Source organism: Episyrphus balteatus, chromosome 1 (genome assembly GCF_945859705.1).
Source record: "Episyrphus balteatus chromosome 1, idEpiBalt1.1, whole genome shotgun sequence".
Taxonomy (NCBI): Eukaryota; Metazoa; Arthropoda; class Insecta; order Diptera; family Syrphidae; genus Episyrphus; species Episyrphus balteatus.
Genome location: NC_079134.1, coordinates 81,548,939 through 81,572,108, shown reverse-complemented (window position 1 = coordinate 81,572,108; position 23,170 = coordinate 81,548,939). Strand labels below are relative to the sequence as shown.

The 23,170-nt window shown below is 34.0% G+C and overlaps 1 protein-coding gene across 4 annotated transcripts in view; it reads left to right on the top strand.

Annotated features, from left to right (window-relative positions):
* LOC129906512 (glycerol-3-phosphate acyltransferase 3) overlaps nucleotides 1-20,406 on the top strand; it is a 113,909-nt gene extending 93,503 nt beyond the window's left edge. For all 4 annotated transcript variants that reach the window (XM_055982294.1, XM_055982295.1, XM_055982293.1 and 1 more), the window contains 2 exons: nucleotides 19,676-19,932; nucleotides 19,996-20,406. In XM_055982294.1, the coding sequence (XP_055838269.1) occupies nucleotides 19,676-19,932; nucleotides 19,996-20,293 (555 nt within the window). In that variant the 3' untranslated portion in view covers nucleotides 20,294-20,406. The remainder of the gene's footprint in view (nucleotides 1-19,675; nucleotides 19,933-19,995) is intronic.
* Nucleotides 20,407-23,170: the final 2,764 nt, after the last annotated feature.

Sequence of the window (23,170 nt, the reverse complement as noted above, 5' to 3'; positions counted from 1 at the left end):
ATTTATATTAATGGGAAGGTCCTCCGATTAGAATTTTCTATTTTTATATCAATATTCTACAAAAAAATCATGTTTTTATAAATTCCTTAAAAAATTCGTTTTTTTTTTTTTTCTTAACAAATTGAAAAATTATAATTATCAAACAGGCAAGAAATATTCTTGTAGGAAACAGATAGCTCTACAAAAAAGGTCTTGTATAGAAGATTTTCGTATACTGGAGATAAGAAAACTATTGAAATCAGTGGATATTACGGTTTGGATACGAAAATCTTCTAAACGGTTGAAGCAATCAATTTGATAGCAAGGACTTTTTTCTGTACAACCTTAAGGTCCCTACAAAAATGCATCTTGCTTATTTGATAATAATGACTTTTCAGTGAATTAGAAAATTTTTAAAAGTAAAAATTAAAAAAAAATGTTTAACTTTGACCTAGAATATCTTTCAAATGGTTAGATTAATAAAAAAAGTACATACGACCTTTTTGTTGAGCAATTTGTTTCCTACAAAAATATTTCTTGATTGTTTTATTAGTATAATTTTTCAATTTGTTACAAATTTTTGGGTTCTTATTACTAGTACATAACACTATATATTTAATTATAAGAGGTCAAGAGTGCATTTCGGATATTAACAAATTCAATAAACCGTAAAATAAAATTAATTTAATTTAAAAAGAAAGTTAAATACATAAAAAGATTAAGAGACATAAAGAAAGAAAAAGAAGAGAAGAGAAGTAGGTACTAAGAAAACAAACTATAATTGTTGTTAATTTTAACATAATTATATATAGATTTTTTGAAACTTTCATGTGTTTTACACTGTCTGATTGATATATTAGTACAGGTAAAATAGGCATTTATAAAAAAAAAAATTGTTCCACTCATGAAACTTGGCAAAAAGTTTGCTTTTGGCATAAGAACCAAGGACATAAAAAGTCTAAAAAAAAAAGTTGGGTGGAAGGGTGTTTTTTCGCGGACAAGAGGGAGGGGTTGAAGGTCAAAAATATACTGAAAAAAATTGGTTGTCGAATATCATCATATGACAACATGTTTTCAAGGTATTTTTTGATGCTGAATCTAATGACATAAAGTCAATACGATTGCTCTAAGAAAAGTTATTGCCTATTGAAAACAAGGGTGCTTGTTCTTTGACTTCAACAAGTAAAATATAACCGAAACCAATGTGAAAAACATGCTACACTGACAAAATTTGGGATGAAGGTTTAAAATAAAACAGGGACAAAGGATTCATAAAGTTTTTAAAAATATTTTGGGTGAAAGGGTGTTATTTTGATAGGTTAAGTTGTGTGTGAGAAAGGTATCATAACAGCTAACTTATATTTTATTAATTTTTAAAACTTGGTGAAATAGTTTTGGTTGGTATAAGAATTAAGAATCTATAAAAAGTAAAAAATTATTTTGAGTGAAAGGGTGTTTTTATTCAAGAAATGATGAAATTCGGAATTAGTGTCACAAAAACTGGGAAAAAATTGCTACACCAATGAAAATGAAAAAAAAACTTTTTGCCAAGTTTCATGAGTGGAACATTTTTTTTTTTATTTATTGATTTTATGTACCATTTTACCTGTACTATACATAGGTAATGAATTTAATAGCTTTATTGAATGAGAGAAAAATAACCTCTTGCTTTGCATTGAAATATGGAAAAATAATATTGTTAGTACTACTACTTGCAAATTTCTCATTGAAATACCATCAAGACATCTGTATACCGCAGCACTATAATTGATGATAGGGATCAATAGAGTTTTAGCAAGTTGCATCCTAGTGGCTTGATGGGACTAGGCAAATATATGTGCGCGTCGTCTGCAAATATATGCATGGATTCATCTTTACAGCCTTCAGACAAATCGTTTATAAATAGAGAGAATAATAGAGGTCCCAAAATGAATACCTGAGGAACACCTGCTTTGATTAATAATGGATCTCAACTCTTCATTACCTATGCAAACAATTTGATTCCGGTCCGATAAATGACTGAAACCAAAAGAATTATCCAGCTTATTTAAAAGAATTGTATGATTTACACTATCGAATGCTTTGGAAAAATCGAAAAGGCACAAGATAGTCAGGTAGTTTTTGTCAAACTCAATTCTTATATCTTCAAGAATTTTTATTGTTGCAGTAACACAGCTATGATTGGTCCTGAACCCGGACTGAACGGCACTAAGAAGTTTTTTCGCGGAAATATGGTTGTTTACTTGGTTTCGAATATGGATTTATAGAATCTTGGAGAAGCAAGGCAGAATACTGAATACTGATAGGCCCGTAATCTTCAGCATTCTTGCATTTAGGGGTTTTAGGTATTGGATTCATTTTAGCTATTTTCCATGAATCTGGAAAAGTAGATGTTGTTATGCAAGAATTCATAAGATGTGTTAAAACGTGCAGAATATGAAGCAAGATAAGGTTAAGGGGTTATATCTAGTTGTAAGTGCAAAAAAACCTTCTTTTTTGTGGATTTTTTGTGAAGAGGCATTTAATTATATAAAAATAAAGAACACATATCCTTATAGCAGATTTAATGCATTAAAAAAATTCGCTGTGTATTTAAAAAAATATTGGGTTCCGTTATTTTTGTAGTAGATCTTCTAGACGACCTCCAAAAAAAAGGTGTCCGGCGGTGAGTAAAATTTCTCCAAAACGGCTGGAGTAATCGGCTTAAAATGTTTATACATTTTTTTTAGATACTTTTGCCAGGTATTGAACGAAGGAAAAAGATTTTTGACAATAATTCGATTTTTTAAGCCACTTTAAAGTGTAAATTTTCGTGAAACAAATGATTTTTTTCTTTGGGAAGCCACCATTTTGTCAAAAATCAAATTTTGACTATTCCTTCGTTCATTACCTGCGTTCGTCTATACTGAAAATTAATCTTTTGGTTTTTGTTAATTTTAAGTGACAGAGATATCTTGCATTTAGGGCAGCTTGACTATCAGAAATAATGGCAATGTTTTTGTACCGTAATTTTGTAATTTTATCAACAATAATAATATATAGTAATATATAATAATTTTATCAATAATAGAGGCACAGAGTAAAATTGACTGAAAAAAAAGGGCACCCATTGGGGGTTGAACCGGCTATGTTTTTTTTTAATAGAAACAAAATAAAATGCAGTTGTAATCTGTTAAATGTTTCATTTTTTTGTTAAAACAGTTAAAAAAAAAGTTTCATTTTAAATCGAGTTTGCTCTTCAGCTCTTTTTGAGGTAAGTACTGAAAATTTAAATTGATGACAATATTTTGTTTTTTTAGTAAAACTAAACAAATTTAGCATCTGAGTTATGTGTAACAGCACTACCTTTAATTTAATATAACCCCCTCTGTTTGGAAGCTAGAGCTAATTTACTGCGAAAAACAGTGAAAAAACAGAAGGCGTGTTTTTTCTACAACTCAGTAGCTACTCATTTTTCATTTTATTCGCAAAACAATAATAAAAATTACACAAGTAAGTATTTGTTTTTATTGTTTTTCGAATGAAATAAAAAATGAGTAGCTACTGAGTTGTAGAAAAAACACGCCTAGAGATTTTTGATACTTTGAGCGAGTGTCGGCACCATTTAGACTTATCCAATCGAGCTGAAATTTTGGCTATCTAAAAATCTGCAAAGGCGGAACATTTTATGGGGTTCACCTGACCAAATTTCGAAAATCGATTTCTTGCGGTCACTCTAGTGTACATCCATCTTAGGATGTATGGTTTGCAGCCCCATGAATTGCTTGCTAATCTTTTGCAAATTATAAGGGCTTTCGTAGCTTTACCAGTGGTTATTTCTACGTGTTTGTTCCAGAGGAGTTTACTGTCTAGTGTGATACCTAGATACTTAACCTCCTTCTGGTTTCTATTACTTCTATAGCTAACCTTATAGGTTTCATACGGGGAAGAAGTCTTTTTTTGGTAAATGGTATAATTGTTGTCTTGGTAGGATTGATGTTAAGTCCTGCCGATAGACACCATTTCCGAATGTTTTTCAATCCTCCTTGAATAATATCGCAAATAGTTTCTTCAAGCTTCCCACAGGCTATTATTACTATATCATCGGCAAAACCGAGACATCGTATACCTAGGGAAGTTAGATTTTCTAGTAGTTCATCAACAACAATACTCCAAAGCAAGGGTGAAAGAACCCCCTCCCCCCCTGAGGACAGCCTCTTGTTGTGATGATAGTTTGTACATTAAGACCTGCCTTTACCTAAGCTGTTCTTGTGCTCAGCATTTCATTGATCCATCTCACTACAGTGATAGGAACTTTTTTCCTTTCAAGAGCTTTGTTTACAGCGACATGTGAGGTGTTATCAAATGCTCCCTCTCTGCAGCTGGAGTAGCGGTAATATTTTCACAAAAACTCACAAAACTATTTCTTTTTGCTTTTCTGATTTCTTTGTTGTAAATTGTCAACTCTGCCGTATAACCTTCCCACTCCCCAGTTCTTTTTGCATCATTGAACAGTTTACGTACCTTGATCTTTGTTTCGACAGATTTTTGCTCCACCAAGGATCATCTTTCTGACTTTTGATTGGTTTAATGGGACAACTGAGTTCAAATGCCTCATTGATTGCTCCACTAAACTCATTAACCATATGGTCAAGTTCAAGGTGACTTTTAGTCGTTTTAGCCGGACCGATTCTTTCAAGATTGATTTGTACTGCACTTTTAAAAAGATTCCATTCGGTTTTCTTAGGGTTCCTTCCAGAGGTGTTCTCTGTGAGAAGGCGTGCTATTGAGAATGTAATTGTTCTATGATCAGGCAGGGAAGGTTCATTGGATACCTACTCTCCAACCTTCTACCAGCCGACCTAAGTTAGAAGTTCCAAACGTTATGTCTAGGACTTCTTTTCTAATTCTAGTTACGAAAGTGGGAGTGTTGCCCATATTATAAATATCTAGACATTTTTTCAATATAAAATCTAAAAGGTACTCACCCCTTTTGTTTATGTCGGTACTACCCCATGCTGTGTGATGCCCATTTGCGTCGCAACCCACAAGCAATGGTAGCTTGTTACTTTTGCAGTAATCGACCAGCCGTTGTACCTCCGTCGGTGGAATGTTGTCTTCGTCACCTGGGAAGTAAGCTGCCGCAACAACAATCGTTTGAGGTATAGCATCACACTCAATTTGGGTCTGGATCGGTACCAGATCCCTCGTCATAAATTCTTTCTTATTTGTATGCAAGCTCTGGGCGAGTCGTGCCTCGTGTCCCATATTAAATCAGAGTTACTACTATTTTGACCTCTTACCTGACCTTTGTAGGTCCAGGGTTCTTGGATCAGTGCTAGTCCCAAATTCTCCTTTGCAAACATGCTTACCAGGACGGCTGATGCCGCTTTTGCGTGGTGGAGGTTAATTTGGGCTAGCTTAGTGATCCCGCGTCTGTTCATTTTTTGTTTAACAGATGGGGACCATTGCCCCCTCATCTGCTAACAGATGATTTTCTTCCTCTTTAGTAGAAAGCACGTCTGACCCGGATTGACTCAAGGTGAGGTCCATGCCCTCTAACTCTTCGTCAAGACGAACCTTTTCCATACCCATGAGGTCCAGTGAATCTGCCTGGCTGCCGGATGGGAAGGATCGTTGGGTGTTTTGGAGGGGTAGTACGGGTGGGGTTTCATTGGGTTGATTGGAATCTGTAGTAGGAAAACGGGTAGGACGTATGATGCTTTTAGGAATTGACATCTGCATCTGACATTTCTACCTCTTGGGTCCCTTCAGGTGCTAGGTTTTTAGGTTTATGCAAGGTAGTAGGCACAGATGGTTTCTTTAGGCCTGATACACCAATTTTGCCGAATTTATAGTGAAGTTCATGTTGAGCCTTCACTATAGCCTCGGCCGACTTGGCATCAATGCTGATCACCATCAGTTGCCCCTTTCCTTCTGCCGTGCTTTTAAGCACCCTCCAGGCCTGGATTGCCAGTCCTTCATTTTGGGCTTGGATAAGAGCCATTGACTTCCTGTCCTCTTGCCCACTGCTTTTTGGAAGGAATACAGTGATGTGCTGCATTTTGGGGATATCGTCTCCCAAGCACGCCATCAATTCGGTACCCTTCCAATTTTGCAATTCTGAGGCTTTTTGTTTTAGCCAATCTACTGTAAGTTGCCCTACGCAGTCAACAAAAAGGAAGCCTGTTCTATAATGCAGTCCATTGAACTTAAGGGGTAATAACACCTTGTAAACCATGAAATCGAGCGTCATATTCATCAGCGTATAAAACAAAGAAGAAATATTATTTTCTTTTGGTGTTTCTTTAGTTTAATTAAGTATATTAATAGGTAACAGAATAGGCTAATGTTAAATTTTTTAATGATGTAAAATTTTTTAAATGGCGGTGTAGTTCAGGATGATAGTAAAATCCGGTGCTCCCATCGGGCGACCAGGTAACTCCATCAGTTTTTAACCGATTGGGCTGAAATTTTGTGTGGAGCTTAAAAATACTATTCTCTAGTGAAGTACGTAGGATTTTTTTGAAATATTAGTTTTTAAAGAAATGGTATTAGTTTGAAAAAATTATTTCATTCCAAAAACAAAATTCGTTGAAAAAAAGACCATAAAATCGTTAAATTTTAATATTTCAAAAAAATCCTACGTACTTCACTAGAGAATAGTATTTTTAAGCTCCACACAAAATTTCAGGTAAAATAGTACATAAAATCAAGAAATAAAAAAAAAATTGTTACACTCATGAAACTTGGCAAAAAGTTTGCTTTTGGCATAAGAACCAAGGACAAAAAAAAAGTCTATAAGAAAAAGTTGGTGGAAGTGTGTTTTTTCCCGGACAAGAGGGAGGGGGTAAAGGTCAAAAATATACCGAAAAAAATTGTTTGTCGAATGTCATCATATGACACATTTTTTCAAGGTATTTTTTGATGCTGAATGTAATGACATACAAATAAAGTCAATACGATTGCTCTAAGATTGCTATTGTTATTGCCGATTAAAAACAAGGGTGCTTGTTTTTACTTCAACAGGTAAAATATAACAGAAACCTATGTGAAAAACATGTTACACTGACAAAATTCGGGATGAAGGTTTTAGATAAAGCAGGGACAAAGGATTCATAAAGTTTTTAAAAATATTTTTGGGGAAAGGGTGTTATTTTGGTGGGTTGAGTTGTGTGTGAGAAAGGTATCATAACAGCTGACTTACATTTTATTAATTTTTAAAGCTTGGTGTAAAAGTTTTGGTTTGTATAAGAATTAAGATTCTATAAAGTGTACAATTATCTTGAGTGAAAGGGTGTTTTTTTTTTCAAGAAATGATGAAATTCGGAATTAGTACCACAAAAACTGGGAAAAAATTGCTACACCAATGAAAATTGGTTTTTACCAATTGGCTTTTTGGGACCAAATATAGATTTTACTGTCTCTTCGAAAAAAACACCCTTTCACCAAAATTTTTTTTATGAAAACTCTTTATTCTTGCTTTCTATCCCAAAATCAATGTTCTTACCAAATTTCATTTGGGTGACCCATCATTTTTGTTTTCACTCAAAAAACACCCTAATAACCATGATATTTTTATAGACTTTTTATGTACTTGTTTCTTATCTTAAAAGTATCATAATTGCTAAATTTCAATAGGGTAACACTAATATTACTCTAGTAATACACACTTTTTCAAATATACCCATATTTTCTTTACTTCTAAAAAAACACCCTTTCACATAAAAAAAAAATTATAGACTTACATTATTCGTAATTTCCATGTGAAAGAGAACATATTTAATGAATTTCGTAAGGGTACCATTTATACCATTGATTTTATCGGACTTATCGCGGATTTTTTCCTATTTCCCAAAAAAACACCCTTTAACCTAAAACATTTGTATAGACTGTTTGGGTTCTTGGTTTCTGTTATAAATGAAACATTTTTACCAATTTTCATTGGTGTAATAATTTTTTCCTAGTTTTTGTGGTTCTAATTTCGAATTTCATCATTTCTTAAAAAAAAACACCCTTTCACTCAAGATAATTTTGTACACTTTATAGATTCTTAATTCTTATACCAACCTAAACATTAACACCAAGTTTTAAAAATTAATGAAATTAAAGTCAGCTGTTATGATACCTTCCTCACACACAACTTAACCTATCAAAAAAACACCCTTTCACCAAAAATTATTTTAAGAACTTTATGAATCCTTTGTCCCTGCTTTATCTAAAACCTTCATCCCGAATTTTATTAGTGTAGCGTGTTTTTCATATGGGTTTCGGTTATATTTTACTTGTTGAAGTCAAAAAACAAGCACCCTTGAGAAATCCTATTGACTTTACTTTTATGTCATTGAATTCAGCATTAAAAAATACCTTGAAAACATGTGTCATATGATGATTTCGACAAACAATTTTTTTCAGTATATTTTTGACCTTCTTGTCCGCGAAAAAACACCCTTCCACCCAACTTTTTTTTATAGACTTCTTTTGTACTTGGTTTTCATCCCAAAAGCAAACTTTTTGCCAAGTTTCATGAGTGGAACATTTTTTTTTCTTTTAAATGCCTTTTTTACCTGTACTAAAGGACCTATTTGGCATTGGGGCTTCCGAGCTTCTAAAAAAAATTGAAAACTTTGTTAAAAACATAAATAACAGCAATTCTCTGCAGCAAAAAAGACTGGAATATTTGAACCTCCTAAATGAGGTCATGATTAGCGCACCATAATGATTTTAAAAATTTTAAGCTACAACATTTCGTCCTTAATTGAACAGAGCAGGAGAATAGAATTCCTAGCTCAAAATATCTCAGTGGCGTTCATTCAAAAAACCCACTTACAACACAGACATAAAATATTTTTAAATAACTACAATTTCCTATCCAATCCTAGAAATCACGGTGTTGATATAGCAATAAAAAATAATATTAAATATACAACAGTGCAACTATCTAATTCAGTGTTTCCGAGTATCTTCTGCCATATAAATCTCACCGTGAATAATATATCAAAAAAAATCTTACTGGGTTTCTCATATTTTCCAACAAATTGCCAATCTCAACTAATGATCGAGGAAATGATAAAAATTAACACTATCAGAAACTTATGACGGGACCATCCTTGGGGGTGATTTAAACGCGAGACACCCAAATTGGGGCGACTCGAAAGTCGACCAAAACGGTAGAAACCTAATCAACTGGTTCAACAATAATAACCCTCAACTGGTCAACATTACCCCTCCTGACCCGACGTTTCCAAGAAGCTCGACTTATCTTGATCACTTTTTAATCTCTCCAAATCTTATTAATGTTTATGATAAAAACTACACAATTAACACACTTCCCACTTTCAGTGACCACTTTCCAGCAATCCTGGAACTTACTTTATCAGAAGCAATCCTCCCCCAAGTAGAACCCTACATAGGAAAATCATTCAAAAATACTAACTGGACCAGTTTCAGGAACGACCTTGATCTGGCCTTAACACCGAATCTCCCTTCACACTTCACTTTCTATTACACAAATAGATAATAAGATAAGAGTTTTTAATGAAACCATATCAAGTACTCTTGACATTCATTCCTCTTGTGTAACAAAAAATTATGGAAAATATAAAAATCTTCCAAGTGATATCACGAAACTTTATAGTATAAAACACCAATGGCAGAAGGAACTCAAAAAGATTTTCCACAGATCATACAATAGAGTTAACAATGAATATAAAACCCTTTCCAGTAAAATTTCCTTACTTAAAAATATAATCAAAGAAAAAGTTAGTATATGGATAAACAATCAACTCGGTCTCAAACTTAGTAATATAAAACCAGGCCCACAAGCTTAAAGGAAGCAGCAAAGCTAACGGGTAAAAAGAAACACTTTATTTGTGATTTGTGATCAAATTTCCCATGAAAATCGTATTATTACAGATGAAACCGAGAAAATTAACGTTTTTAAAGAGATTTCAAAGATTTATATACCGCAAATATTCCAGTCTATGACCCCAATGTAGTAGCTACAGTTCAGTCTGATATGACGTGCTTATCTGACTCTATACCCGAGAGAATTTTCATTTTTTCAAATGAAAATTCTGCAATTCTCCAAGATAATCAGTTCTTTATAGTCCGGTCAAATTAGACTAAAATAAGGGGGTGAGGTTACATTAATTTCCAGCAAGCTGAAAGTTGGTAGGATTGTTGGAAACACCATCATAAATTAAATCTAAAAAGTCCTCATCGATCCGAGGTGTGGAAAAAAATTTACGGGGGGTCAAAGGTCACAAAAACTGGTTTTTCACGATTTTCAGCAAAACGGTAAGTCTTATCAAAAAAATTTCAATGCAAAAATTGTAGACCAGATTATTATATATAAAAAGTGTCATGACACTTTTTTTCCTAAGACCCACCGTTTCTTAGGTATAACGATTCAAAAAATTGAAGTTGAGTCGAAATCGTCATAATCAGGTCTATTCTGAAAAAAATCTCCCAACTGAAAAGTTCCTAAAATTTCATTATTTTTTAGCTTGGATTTCGTTCTTCAATGGTTAAAAATATGGGGAAAGCAAAAAAAAAATGGAAATTTTCACCATTTTTCCGATAGGGGCCCTTCTCCCGAAACCATTTCCTTGAGAATTTTTGTTTAGAATAGGTCTGAATATATACAGGGTGTACGATAGAGAATGGACAGCCCTAAAACGGTTGATAGCTACACTTATGACTGTTCTAAAAACAGATAGAAAAAAGTTCTATCGCAACCAGTTCATAAAATATTGGCTTTTTTTCGTTCAGTGTATTTTAAATTTTATCATCTTATGTTTTCGTTCACTACAACCACGAATGAATGAATTTTATTTATTTCTTTTTTTTTATAATTTTCTACAATAATTGTATGAGTACATAAACGCTTTAAAAACTGCATTGCTATTGCACATTTTCGTAAAAAAAATTTTGAAATCTATTTTTTGATGCAAAATGTAAAAAAAGTATTTTATGAAAAATTTTAAACACCTGTGGTATAAAATAAATCCATAGAAACCTAGGTGGCCAACTTTCTTAAAAACATTCTCGTTTAAGGGGAATATTTTTAAGAAAGTTGGCCACCTAGGTTTCTATGGATTTATTTTATACCACAGGTGTTTAAAATTTTTCATAAAATACTTTTTTTACATTTTGCATCAAAAAATAGATTTCAAAATTTTTTTTACGAAAATGTGCAATAGCAATGCAGTTTTTAAAGCGTTTATGTACTCATACAATTATTGTAGAAAATGATAAAAAAAAAGAAATAAATAAAATTCATTCATTCGTGGTTGTAGTGAACGAAAACATAAAATGATAAAATTTAAAATACACTGAACGAAAAAAAGCCAATATTTTATGAACTGGTTGCGATAGAACTTTTTTCTATCTGTTTTTAGAACAGTCATAAGTGTAGCTATCAACCGTTTTAGGGCTGTCCATTCTCTATCGTACACCCTGTATATATTCAGACCTATTCTAAACAAAAATTCTCAAGGAAATGGTTTCGGGAGAAGGGCCCCTATCGGAAAAATGGTGAAAATTTCCATTTTTTTTTTGCTTTCCCCATATTCTTAACCATTGAAGAACGAAATCCAAGCTAAAAAATAATGAAATTTTAGGAACTTTTCAGTTGGGAGATTTTTTTCAGAATAGGCCTGATTATGACGATTTCGACTCAACTTCAATTTTTTGAATCGTTATACCTAAGAAACGGTGGGTCTTAGGAAAAAAAGTGTCATGACACTTTTTATATATAATAATCTGGTCTACAATTCTTGCATTGAAATTTTTTTGATAAGACTTACCGTTTTGCTGAAAATCGTGAAAAACCAGTTTTTGTGACCTTTGACCTCCCGTAAATTTTTTTCCACACCTCGGATCGATGAGGACTTTTTAGATTTAATTTATGATGGTGTTTCCAACAATCCTACCAACTTTCAGCTTGCTGGGAATTAATGTAACCTCGGATGTCTAAATTGACCGGACTATTACATCTATCCTAGAAGTGACAAATACAATCAAAAGTTTAAAAGCTAAAAAATCCTCAGGCCCAGATAATATTTCAAACTTTGTCCTCAAAAAAATTTCACCTGAAGCAATTAAATATTTAACTATCATTAATAAAATAAATAATGGATACTTTCCAACAGCATGGAAGACTGCTAAAATCATTCCTTTATTGAAAAAGCCTAATATATACACACTAGATAATTTCAGACCAATCTCGATGCTCTCGAACGTAGGGAAAGTCTTTGAAAAAATACTTATGAATAAAGTTGAAAAACACACTGATGAAAATATTGAGTTTATCCCAGACCACCAATTTGGCTTTAAAAAGCCTCACTCTACAGTTCATCCACTGTTAAAAATCCATAACGAAGTCACAGTTAATCTGAGACAAAAAAAAATGCACCGTGGCTTGTTCCCTAGATATCGAGAAAGCGTTCGATAGTGTGTGGAGAGAGGGTCTTCTCTTTAAGATCAGGCAAATGGAGTTTCCACCCCACTTAGTTAATATGATTTACAGTTTTTTGCACAACAGATATTTCTTCATACCTCCAACAAACAAAATCGGAAAATTGCCCACATACAGTTTATTCAAACAACACCATTATTTCAGAAGCCATCCTTTTTGCAGACGACACTATCGTTTACGCTTCCGCTGACTACCCAACAGAAGCACTCATCAACCTCAAGAGACACCTAGAGTTAATCAACAACTTCTACAAGACCTGGGGCATCCAGATAAATAAAAGTAAATCAGAAGCTATCTGCTTCCGCAATGCCAGTGGAAAATGTAATCCAAAAGTTGTAAGAGAAAGCAAAAATCTGAAGCTCTCCCTAAATAACATCAACATCCCATTTAAGAATAAACTAAAATACCTTGGTATTCAATTCAATAACTTCCTTAAATTTAACCCTCATGCCAAGGCCAAAACCAGAAAAATATCCAACATCCTTATGCCTTTCTTAAGGCACCCCATGCTCAATAAAAAATCAAAACTTCTATTTTATTTGGTTTAGCATATCGCCGACGATCTGTAGAGAATTTGAAATCTTTGAAAGAAAGATGTTACGCCTCTGTGTTAGTAAAAATTTCAAAACAAGAAACAAAAGATACTCAAATACGTATATTTATAATGAAATCCTCAATCAGAGGAAGCAACAGGGGCTAATTTTAGAAAAATTAATGTAACTTATTACCTATACAGGGTGTCCCAAAAGTTAACGTCGAAACGAAAACAGTAGATAAGGTAGGTGGTGACAGTTATCAGAAAAATAATAAAAAAAAATCGCAGTCATATATTTTGTGAGTTATGGGCATTTGAATAAAAGTCGAAAAAATGGTCACCCTGTGTTTTTTATGTGCCGTGACTACAAATCTTAATTTTTCTCATTTTTTTCTTTTGTTATGGAACCTTGAATAACCCTGCTACCAAATGCATTCAAAAATGTTTACTCAGCTGCATCAGTTTTAAAGAAAATTTCACTTTTTTGCCCAACTAAGTACTAAAAAATTTTACATGGCTCTAATTCAATTAACCGTAGTGTAATAAAAAAAGCACTACGATGTTTCGGCAAGTTACCTTAAAAGTTAGTGTGTTCAATTCCCTTTTCCAAATGGTATAAGATTGTTGAGAATATTCTTATTTCTTAAGAAATCCGACTTTTTTATTAGGTATGAAGTTGTTTTTTTTTTTAAAGCGTCCTGCTTTAGCATAAGTTTACATCTAGCGATAGGTCTTCCTATATTGTTCCTTTCTGGTTGTAGAGGAGTGATTGTTCCTTGTTTGGTGAGTTCGTCTGCCCTGCAATTGCCTGGAATGTCTCTATGTCCCGGCGCCCATACGAGATAAATGTTAAACTGCTCAGACATCTCTCTTAGAGATGTTTGGCAGTCGAGGACCGTGATTGTAGTGACGGAGGCAAGAGATTTAATAGCTGCTTGGCTGTCCGAGAAGTTCCGAATATCCGTATTGGATATTACGTTTTCTCTGAGCCAAGAGAGAATAGAGGTCTAGAAATTATTATCGAACACCAATTGAGGTGAGGTATAGTCTAAACGATCCGGAATGAATGCGAAGTTGATTAAAATCTTAGTATGACCAATATGATTGTTGTTCCATTGAAGGGTTGCTTTTAGACGAACAGCTGAGTTTGCTGCTACTTGTTTGCTCAGAAGGGGTTGACCTTAGCGCACTGCTTATGCACATACTAGCTGACCTTTGGACTTTTATTAGCTTGTTTAAGTTTATCGCTTTGTCCAGTGCGGTCCACCAAACTACCAACCCGTTTGTAAGTATTGGTCTTATGACCGATGTGTACACTGTACAGCCAATGTGCAATTTTAGGAGAAAAGCCCCATTTGCTACCAATGGCTTTTTTGCATGAAAAGAGGGCCACATAGAGTGAGTGTTACATTTTTAATTGTAGGGAGTTTGAAGTCTGGAATCTTGTGTTTCCTCGTGAAGAGGACAAGTTCCGTTGTGTGGGTATCAATATCCAATGCACATCCTTTAGCCCAGTGAATTAGCTTCTTTAAAGCTATTTGTAGTAGTTATGCAAGGGTCTGTGGGTATTTGCCTGATACGGCAATTGCCACATCGTCCGCGTAAGCTATAACCTTTAAGCTTTCTCCCTCTAGGTCTAGCTGCAGTTCATTGACTACCAAGTTTCATAGGAGAGGTGATAAGACCCCTCCCTGAGGAGTCCTTCTTTTGGCTGCTCTACCCAAGCGGGTCTTCTATTTTAAGATTGTCTAGAGCATTTATGATTGATGAGTTTTTGACATTATTAAACGTACCCTCTATGTCTAAAAAAGCGACAAGAGTATACTCTTTGTAGTGTAGGGAATATTCAATGGTGCTAACCAGAGAATGGAGAGCAGTTTCCACCGATTTCCCCTTAGTGTTGTTGTGCCTTAGACATTGTTCTATTTCCTGTCTTAGATGGATATCTATCATTCTTTCTACAGTTTTAAGCAGAAAGGATGATAGACTAATAGGTCTTAAATCTTTTGGAGTGACATGTGAGCATTTTCCCGCCTTAGGTATACAAACCACCTTAGCTTCACTCCAGGCCTTTGGAATATACGAGAAGCTTATACAGCTTATCATTATAATTTCCAACTTTCACAATATGATATCTGAGACGTGTTGTAGTTCGGCGGGTATGATACCATCTGGCCCAGGTGATTTGTATGGATCGAAGCTGTTTATTGCCAATATTAGTCTATCCTAGGAAATAAGATCTTTACTAATTTGATAAAATTGGTTGGATCGGTGACCAATGTCACTTATTGAGTTCGAGCTACCAGGAAAATGAGTGTCTAATAGCAAGTTTAGTGATTCCTCATAGGAGCTAGTCCAATCGCCATTTGAGTCTTCTAGAGAGCTCGGCATGGTTGGATTAGTTTAAAGGATATTCCTTAGTCTAGAAGTTCCTCCAGGAGGAGAGAAACTTTATACAGGTCCCAGTCTAATGGGTTCCTTGTTTGTTTAGCCCTATTGAAAGCCTTTCTACAGTCTTTCCTGAGCGGTTCCAGCTCTTTAATGATAATTATAGCAGGTATTGAAAGTTTCCCTATATTTCACCCAATCGGTTTTCCTGTAATCACGAAAACCAGTGGGTTTTATACATTCATCTTCGAGACTAAATTTAATACACCTTTGATCTGAAAATGAGTGATCATTAGATACAGTCCAATTCCTATTCTTGTGGTGAATTGTTTGTGATATAAGGGTAATGTCCATTACCTCATGTCGGTTCTTTGTGACAAAGGTAGGTTCATTACCAGTATTGCAAATAAGGAGACAAGTACTTAAAATAAAATCAAAAAGTGAATCCTCTTTCATTTACGTCAGTACTCCCCCACACTGTGTGATGACTGATGAGCATTTGCATCACTACCAATTATGATATCTACTTTCTGGCTCGCTGCTGCTGCGATCATTCGCCCAAGTGTCTCCCCCGGAGGCGGCCCACAATCATGGCCTAGATAAGCGGACGTAATCCAATATGTTCCTTTGGCGGTATGCAGTCTTGCGGTTGCGATATCACGATCGCTGTAATTAGGTAGTAAAAATACTGTAAGTGTTTTCTTTGCATTAAAGTCCTCCGTTTCTGAGGTAGAGTTTAGTAACTCATACTCAGAGAGAGGAGCCTCAAGCGTGTCATTGTCAGTGTCCATATCGAACAAACTGTCAATCATCTCTTCATCTTCCATTTTAGGAGATCTTGTTTTTGCGTCCTTTTCGGACACTGTGTTAATGATCGCGTCCTTTTCGAACACTATGTTTTTGTTTGCGTCTTCTTCGGGCACTTCGGATCTACCAAAGATGACGACTGGTCTGGAATAGAAGAGCTGCATGATTCATCAACCTCCATTGCTGAAAGTGCTTTGCATTTGCCCAATTCATCCATATATGGCCTGCGAGCAGCGTTGCCAAAATTATTCAGTCAAAATTGTGCCTCACTTGAAAAAAATTATGCTTTTTAAAATAATTATGTCTCAATTTAGATTTCTTAGTTAATGTTTCAAAATTATATACAAGTGCAAGTACACAAAACGAAATGTTTAATTAATTAATTTATGCATTTAGGCTACTTATTTGTCACGAAAAGGCAATCTTCGAAAGAATTTTTTAAAGGGAACTATGACATTGTTTTACATAATTGGAGAAATTTGCGACCATTTTTTTTTTCATCAATAAGTAATAATCGCCTATTTGCAAGCGTTTAAGACCTTTTTATAGCAACAAAATCGCTTATGCAGATTCTTTTCTAGTAAAATTGATTAGTGTGAACAAAATTCTTCCAAAAATTAAACACTATCAAGAGTTAAATGGTAAAATCAAACTCTGTAAATAAAATTTCGAACAACCTTTATTTAAAAGATATTACCTATACCTATAAAATATTTATTTTTAGTTTTTTTTTAAAATTTTTAAAAAATTATAGGGGTATTCACGATTCCAAGCAAATGGTTTTGTATCGTTGTAAAAGTGCAAAAGTGTAGCATTTTCTTAATATAAAACAACCAAATATTCAGGCTACAATTTTTTTACGCTTTTGCTATAAATACCCTAACCCTATTGCAAAAATATAATACTATGGTTCAAAATTTGTCTGTTGTAGTTGTAGTATAGAAAAACAAAATTTAGCTATTTTACACCTTTTTGTTGCTCCGGATCGTGAATACCCCTTATAAGAAACTTTTAAAATATAAATCAAGAGAAGAATGAAAAAAATTATGCATTTTTGGCAAAAAAAAAGCCTAAATGCCTTAGGTAATAAAATTATGCCTAAAAGGCATAATTATGCCTCAGTTGGCATCGCTGCCTGCAAGCCTTGCCATCTCCTCATCTTTTTATAGATTTTGAGCACAAGGCTATCAAAACCGTATTGGATCACCCCTCCGTTTGCAGCTAGAGGATCCTGGGACTCCTTATTGATGATTACTAGAGCGGATCGATAGCGCCCCGCCGGTTCTTTTTCGATGATTGGGGCTTTCTTATCGTGGGTGGGCAGCGATGGATTGCTGAATTGGATCAATCGGAGAACCATCTCCGAAAAAAAAGTTTTTAAAATTTCCATTTTTCCTTCCGGTAGAGACGTTCCGTCACTTTTGTTGGCGGTTTGGTCGTTCTTCACTCCTTCGCCTCAAACCGGTGGCAGCAGAGGCGCCATCCCCGGAAGTTTGTTTCCTTCCAGGAGAGACATTCCGTCACCTTGGTTTGCGGTATGGTTGTTATCCACTCCCTCATCGCGAACCGGTGGCAGCAGAGGCGCCGTTCCCGGAAGATTGTTTTTACTACTAGCATTAGGATTTGACCCCGTCCAGCTAGTAGTAGACGTTGGCAATTCTGTCGCTTCACTTGCTTGTGTAGGCTTTTCAGCTAACTTAGAGCAAGTGGCCGGCAAGCCTTGCTTCCCGGCATGTTTTTTTGGTTTTGTTTCTTTATTTTATTTGTTTTTTGTTATTAGTGTTCATAGAAGGTCCCACGAGTAGAAACGGAAGGAAAAGGTCAGCCCCGGCAGAGCCGTGTACCGGGGTAAGGCTAGTCTATTTCTCACCTTGTCAGGCATCCGAAAGAGCTCGTTCGTGACTGGTTAACCCCACAGTCTTGCATTCCTCGGCACGGTTTCAAAAAGCTCACACCACTTCTAAAATTAGGGACCTCGATTCTATGGTGAAATTTGGATTTCTGAGGATTGTACTATTAAGAAGTAAGAACCTCTAAGCGATCCAACCTAGCCATAGCTGTACCCGCTTTAACATCGTACGAAGCATAAATTGTGGTGGTCATTGTCCGCCCGGCACCCACTTGGAGGGTTCAATCGAGGATATTTGCCAGGCTTCATTTATCAACCGAAGAAACTATTTTCAGTGGTCTTAGCCTTAAATGAAGCCTCAAGTCCCTAGATAGTCCCGAACCCCATGCGCACCAAACCTACCACAGTACGAAAACTTTAAACGCATTTTTCTCGAAACACGTTTTTTTTCGCGCCGTGCAAAAACTAGTGAAGCTATCGACATGAAATAAATTCCAAATTACTCGGTTATTCAATGGCCAATTTTAAAGAGCTGTAGAGCTGCCATTTTGTTTTTTTTTTACTTCAAAAAAATTGTATCAATACTTCATAATGTCAATAATAGCCGTTTTTTATTATCACTTGATCCATATAGATCATTAATTAAAATGTATTACAACAACTACGTGAGATCTTGCTTTTCATCAGGATCACGAATCGTGATCTTGCAAGATCTCATGTAGTTGTTGTAATACATTTTAATCAATGATCTATATGGATCAAGTGATAATAAAAAACGGCTAATATCATATACTTTTCCATATTTCAATAAATGCTTTCGGGTTTCCAAAAAAAATTATTGAAAAAGCTGTCGTCCAGAGGCATTTCCCCCCTTAAGTGAAGCTCTGAAAATATCGATTTTAGGCAAACAGGATCTTTTCCATTTCATCCGGATTTTTTTCAACAATATAGTTCTATCATTAGTCCAAAATCGGCTTTTTCTGGGTTACGAGGTATAAGAACTACAGCGACTATACAAAAAAACTTATGATTTAATAAAAACCAACTAAACTGAAAAAAACTAAAACTAGTTTTTTTATTTTCAGTATCAACTTATCTTTCGTTTGACACCAATTTTAACCTCTAACCTTATGAGCTAAGTAACTTGACGGACGGTCGCCGCTTGGACTATTACTAGGAAGATTAACATTTAGTTTTAACGAAAAAACAAAAAACGAATTTTTAAAGATTTTCTCAATTTTTGGAACTCAAATATCTTTTAAACGAATAGTTAAATGAAAACAGTGTACAAGGCCTCTTTTGTAGAGCGTTCAATTTCCTAGAAGGATATGTAAAGAAAATTGCTAAAAAGTCGATTTATAAAAAAAATGATTTATTTTAGTAGAAGATTGATGTAATAATGGAAAATTGCAAAGCGGAAGACCTTCCCATTAATATAAAGAGCTCATATTTGGTGAGTATATTCTAGGGGTGTCTAGCAATCGATTTTTCGGACTATAAAATAAAAAAAAAAATCGTTTTTTTTTATCCACCCTAATAAATATGTAGTATGTGTAAATCTTTCCTCTTGTGCATGCATTAATATTTCTATATTTGCTTAATGTATTTTGTTTGAGAATACAACATTTTTAAAGAAAACATAAAATACACTTTATAGATTGGGCAAAGACATGGTGGGTTCTTAGGATTACTGCAAAGAGCCCTTGCTAGAGCATCTCCACACATATGGTTTGAGCGCGCTGAAGTTAAGGACAGACATACTGTGGCCGAGCGTCTACGACAGCATGTGTCCGATCCAAAAAATCCTCCGATATTAATTTTTCCTGAGGGGACATGTATAAATAATACATCTGTGATGCAATTTAAAAAAGGCAGCTTCGAAGTTGGAGGCGTCATATACCCAGTTGCAATTAAGTATGAGTATTTAAGTATGTAAATAGACCTTAAATTAAAAACCATTGCTTTTTCCATTTATAGATATGACCCTAGGTTTGGAGATGCATTCTGGAATAGTTCAAAATACTCCATGATGCAATACCTTTACATGATGATGACGTCGTGGGCAATTGTTTGTGATGTTTGGTATTTACCACCAATGTATCGTCACGAAGGAGAATCAGCAATAGATTTTGCAAATCGAGTAAAAAGTGTGATCGCCAAACAGGGAGGACTGGTAGATTTAGTTTGGGATGGGCAGCTCAAAAGATTGAAACCAAAAAAAGAATGGATTGAAATGCAGCAGGTCGAATTTGCGAAGAGCTTAAAAAATGACTGATACACTTTTAAAATATTACATTAAAATCCCTTGTATAGTTCTCATATTATAAAAATATTCCCCGTACTTTCTAAAATTATAATATGAATAAAATAAATTTGTAAAGGTCACAATTTTGGACAATTTTATTATTAACCCTTTCGGTACCAGCGTGACTCTCATGTAACATATCTTTAAAAATTCGTAAAAAATATTCCATCAAATAATTTTTTAGGTTTCGATGGCTTAATTGAAAGATAATAATGCCTAGTTACTGGATTAGTACAAAAAGTTAGTCAAATATCATACTTTTAATTTTTTTTTATATCGAAAAAGGGGCTGAAATCCATATTTTTTTTTTTGTAAAAAACTTTTATTTATATGTATATGGTCATAATTTTGAAAAAAAGATATAAAAAATGTTAATCCAGAAAGTGTTTTGGGTTTTGGCTTAGAAGAAAAAGCATACATTATTGTTCTATAAAAAGTTATTTTCTCAGTTGTCCGACTTTTTTTGGTGGTCATAGGCAGTGTATGCCACTTACATATAACATGAAAATAACACATTAGTTTTGCTATTTATTATTTTGGAACATAACTTTTTGCTATTCATATTTCTTAGTTTTGATGTTATTTACACGATAATACTGAAAAAAATTTTTGAATATTGATTTTCATAGCTTGGGTTCGAAAGGGTTAAGTAAATGTATACATGTGCTAGCAGTTTCCGTGGATAAACCACAAGACAAAAATTGAAAAACAGTTATTATTTGTAATCGTGAGTAGAATCGTCAATACAAAGTATTTGAGTCAATAGTGGAGTCGACCTTATTGTATGCAACTCAAATTTGTGTAGGTAAAAAATATGAAACTGCAAAGGAAACGCCTTCGGTTTTTCATTAAAAGAATATTTAAACTTCCACCAAATGCACCTAACTACATGGTTAAACTGGAGTCCGGTGTCTCTCCTGTGTTCATTTAAACAATTAAACTGCAAATAGATTATACAGGGTGATTCAGGAGTAATGTGCCAAAAAGCTAGAGCGTGTAGGTTAGGTCGAGACAAGACTTTTACAAAAATTTTAAACAAGCACAGTTTTTGAAATATTAATTTATAAAATCAAAATTTTGAAAAAAAATTGGAAAAACCTTCACCTTTACATTATTACCTTTCAAATAGGTTATAGAAGATTTTTGTATCTACAATAGTATATTTTTAATAATTGCAAAATAACATAAATGCAAAGATAATCGCCTAAGATCATGAACAAATATTTAATGCAACATTTTTAATTTTTTTTGTGTGCAAAATATTTTCAGTTGCAATAAAAATTTAATTTTCAATCCAAATAGGTATTCTTCAGTTGCAATAACATTTTTTTATGCAAAATATTTTTGGTTGCAATCATTTTTTTTTTAATTTCAAATGCATTTTTAAATAGAATTTTTTACAGCCCTGATCCACACTAAACAAATCTTTCAATATCAATAGATACCTACATAACCTACCTCACTAAAGAAAATAACAACAAACCAAGAATGATCATTTTTATCACTTCCTACCTACCTACCTACCTACCACTTGTTTGAATTTCTTTTTCCAACCAAAATACAATGAACTACATTTTTCAAGGCCGATTGCTATCGCAAAGGTAAAAAAAATCCTACCTACATATTACGTGTGTACTTACACCTAAAAGCAATGCGCCTGTGCCTTTGCGATTATTCAAAAAGGAAACAAAAATATAGAAATAGAAAACCACCCTCCACTTAAAAAAATATCTAAATATCTAACTACCATCGAAAAAAAATTAAAACCAAAAAAAAAACTTATCAACCTTCTTCTGCTTACACGTATACCTACCTATACCTACCCACCTCAAGCACACAGTGGTCCGTTCTTTTATTGAACAATGTTAACTATTGTTGTTATGTCAAAAAAATCGTTGTATTTGTTTTTGTTACATTTTGTTACAAATGTCGTTTTCCAAAATTCAAGGAGTGACACTCCTAGCTATATAATCACTCCAAAAGGAGTGATTTCAAATTCCAAAATTGAAAAAGGAGTGAATTTTTGGAGTGAATTCTTCACTCCCAAAATTTTGAAGGAGTGACGGAGTGATTACCAATACTTCTACATTTGACTTCATGCACTGCTTGTCAAATTGTTGGGTGGTTGTTTTAGTTTTTTTTGTGAAGGAAATTATATTTATTTACAAAAAAAAATTCAATAAAGTATTGTAAAAAATCACTAAAAGTGAATTTAAAAGATTGTTATTATTTTATTAATTATTTCGTATTACAAACACATGCAAAGCAAACGTCAAATCACTCGACTTGTCAAATTCTTCGTGAACAAATTCCAAAATTGCACGAAAAAGGAGTGATTCACTCCCATAATTTTGGAAAACGACAAAAATGTTAACTTTGATTTAGGAACGACTAAATGTTACATTTTGTTGATCTGTCAAAAGAAAAATTTTTGAGATTAATTTTATGAATGAATAAACAAGAAAAAATTAATTTGGTACTGAAATAATTCTTTTTAATTGAATTCTAAGTAAATTGAAACAAAAATATGCATTCAATAATTTCAAATATGGAAACAAACAAGAAATTCTCTTCTCACATCATCCCCTCTCTACCCCATTTAGTTGTGTTTGACAGATTAACATTAAAACTCAAGTCCAGAAGCTGAGTTGGAAAAAGTAACAAAATGTAACTATTTGACACTTCAACACTGGATTTAGGAACGATGTTGTGACGTCACGATGTTACACTTTGTAACTTTTTTCTCATTAGGGGGGTTCACATTGATCAACTTACCGGACAGACCAGCCGCCATTTGGTCTGATCTGATGCTGATTTGATAGTGTGAACACTCATCCGACGGCCTGT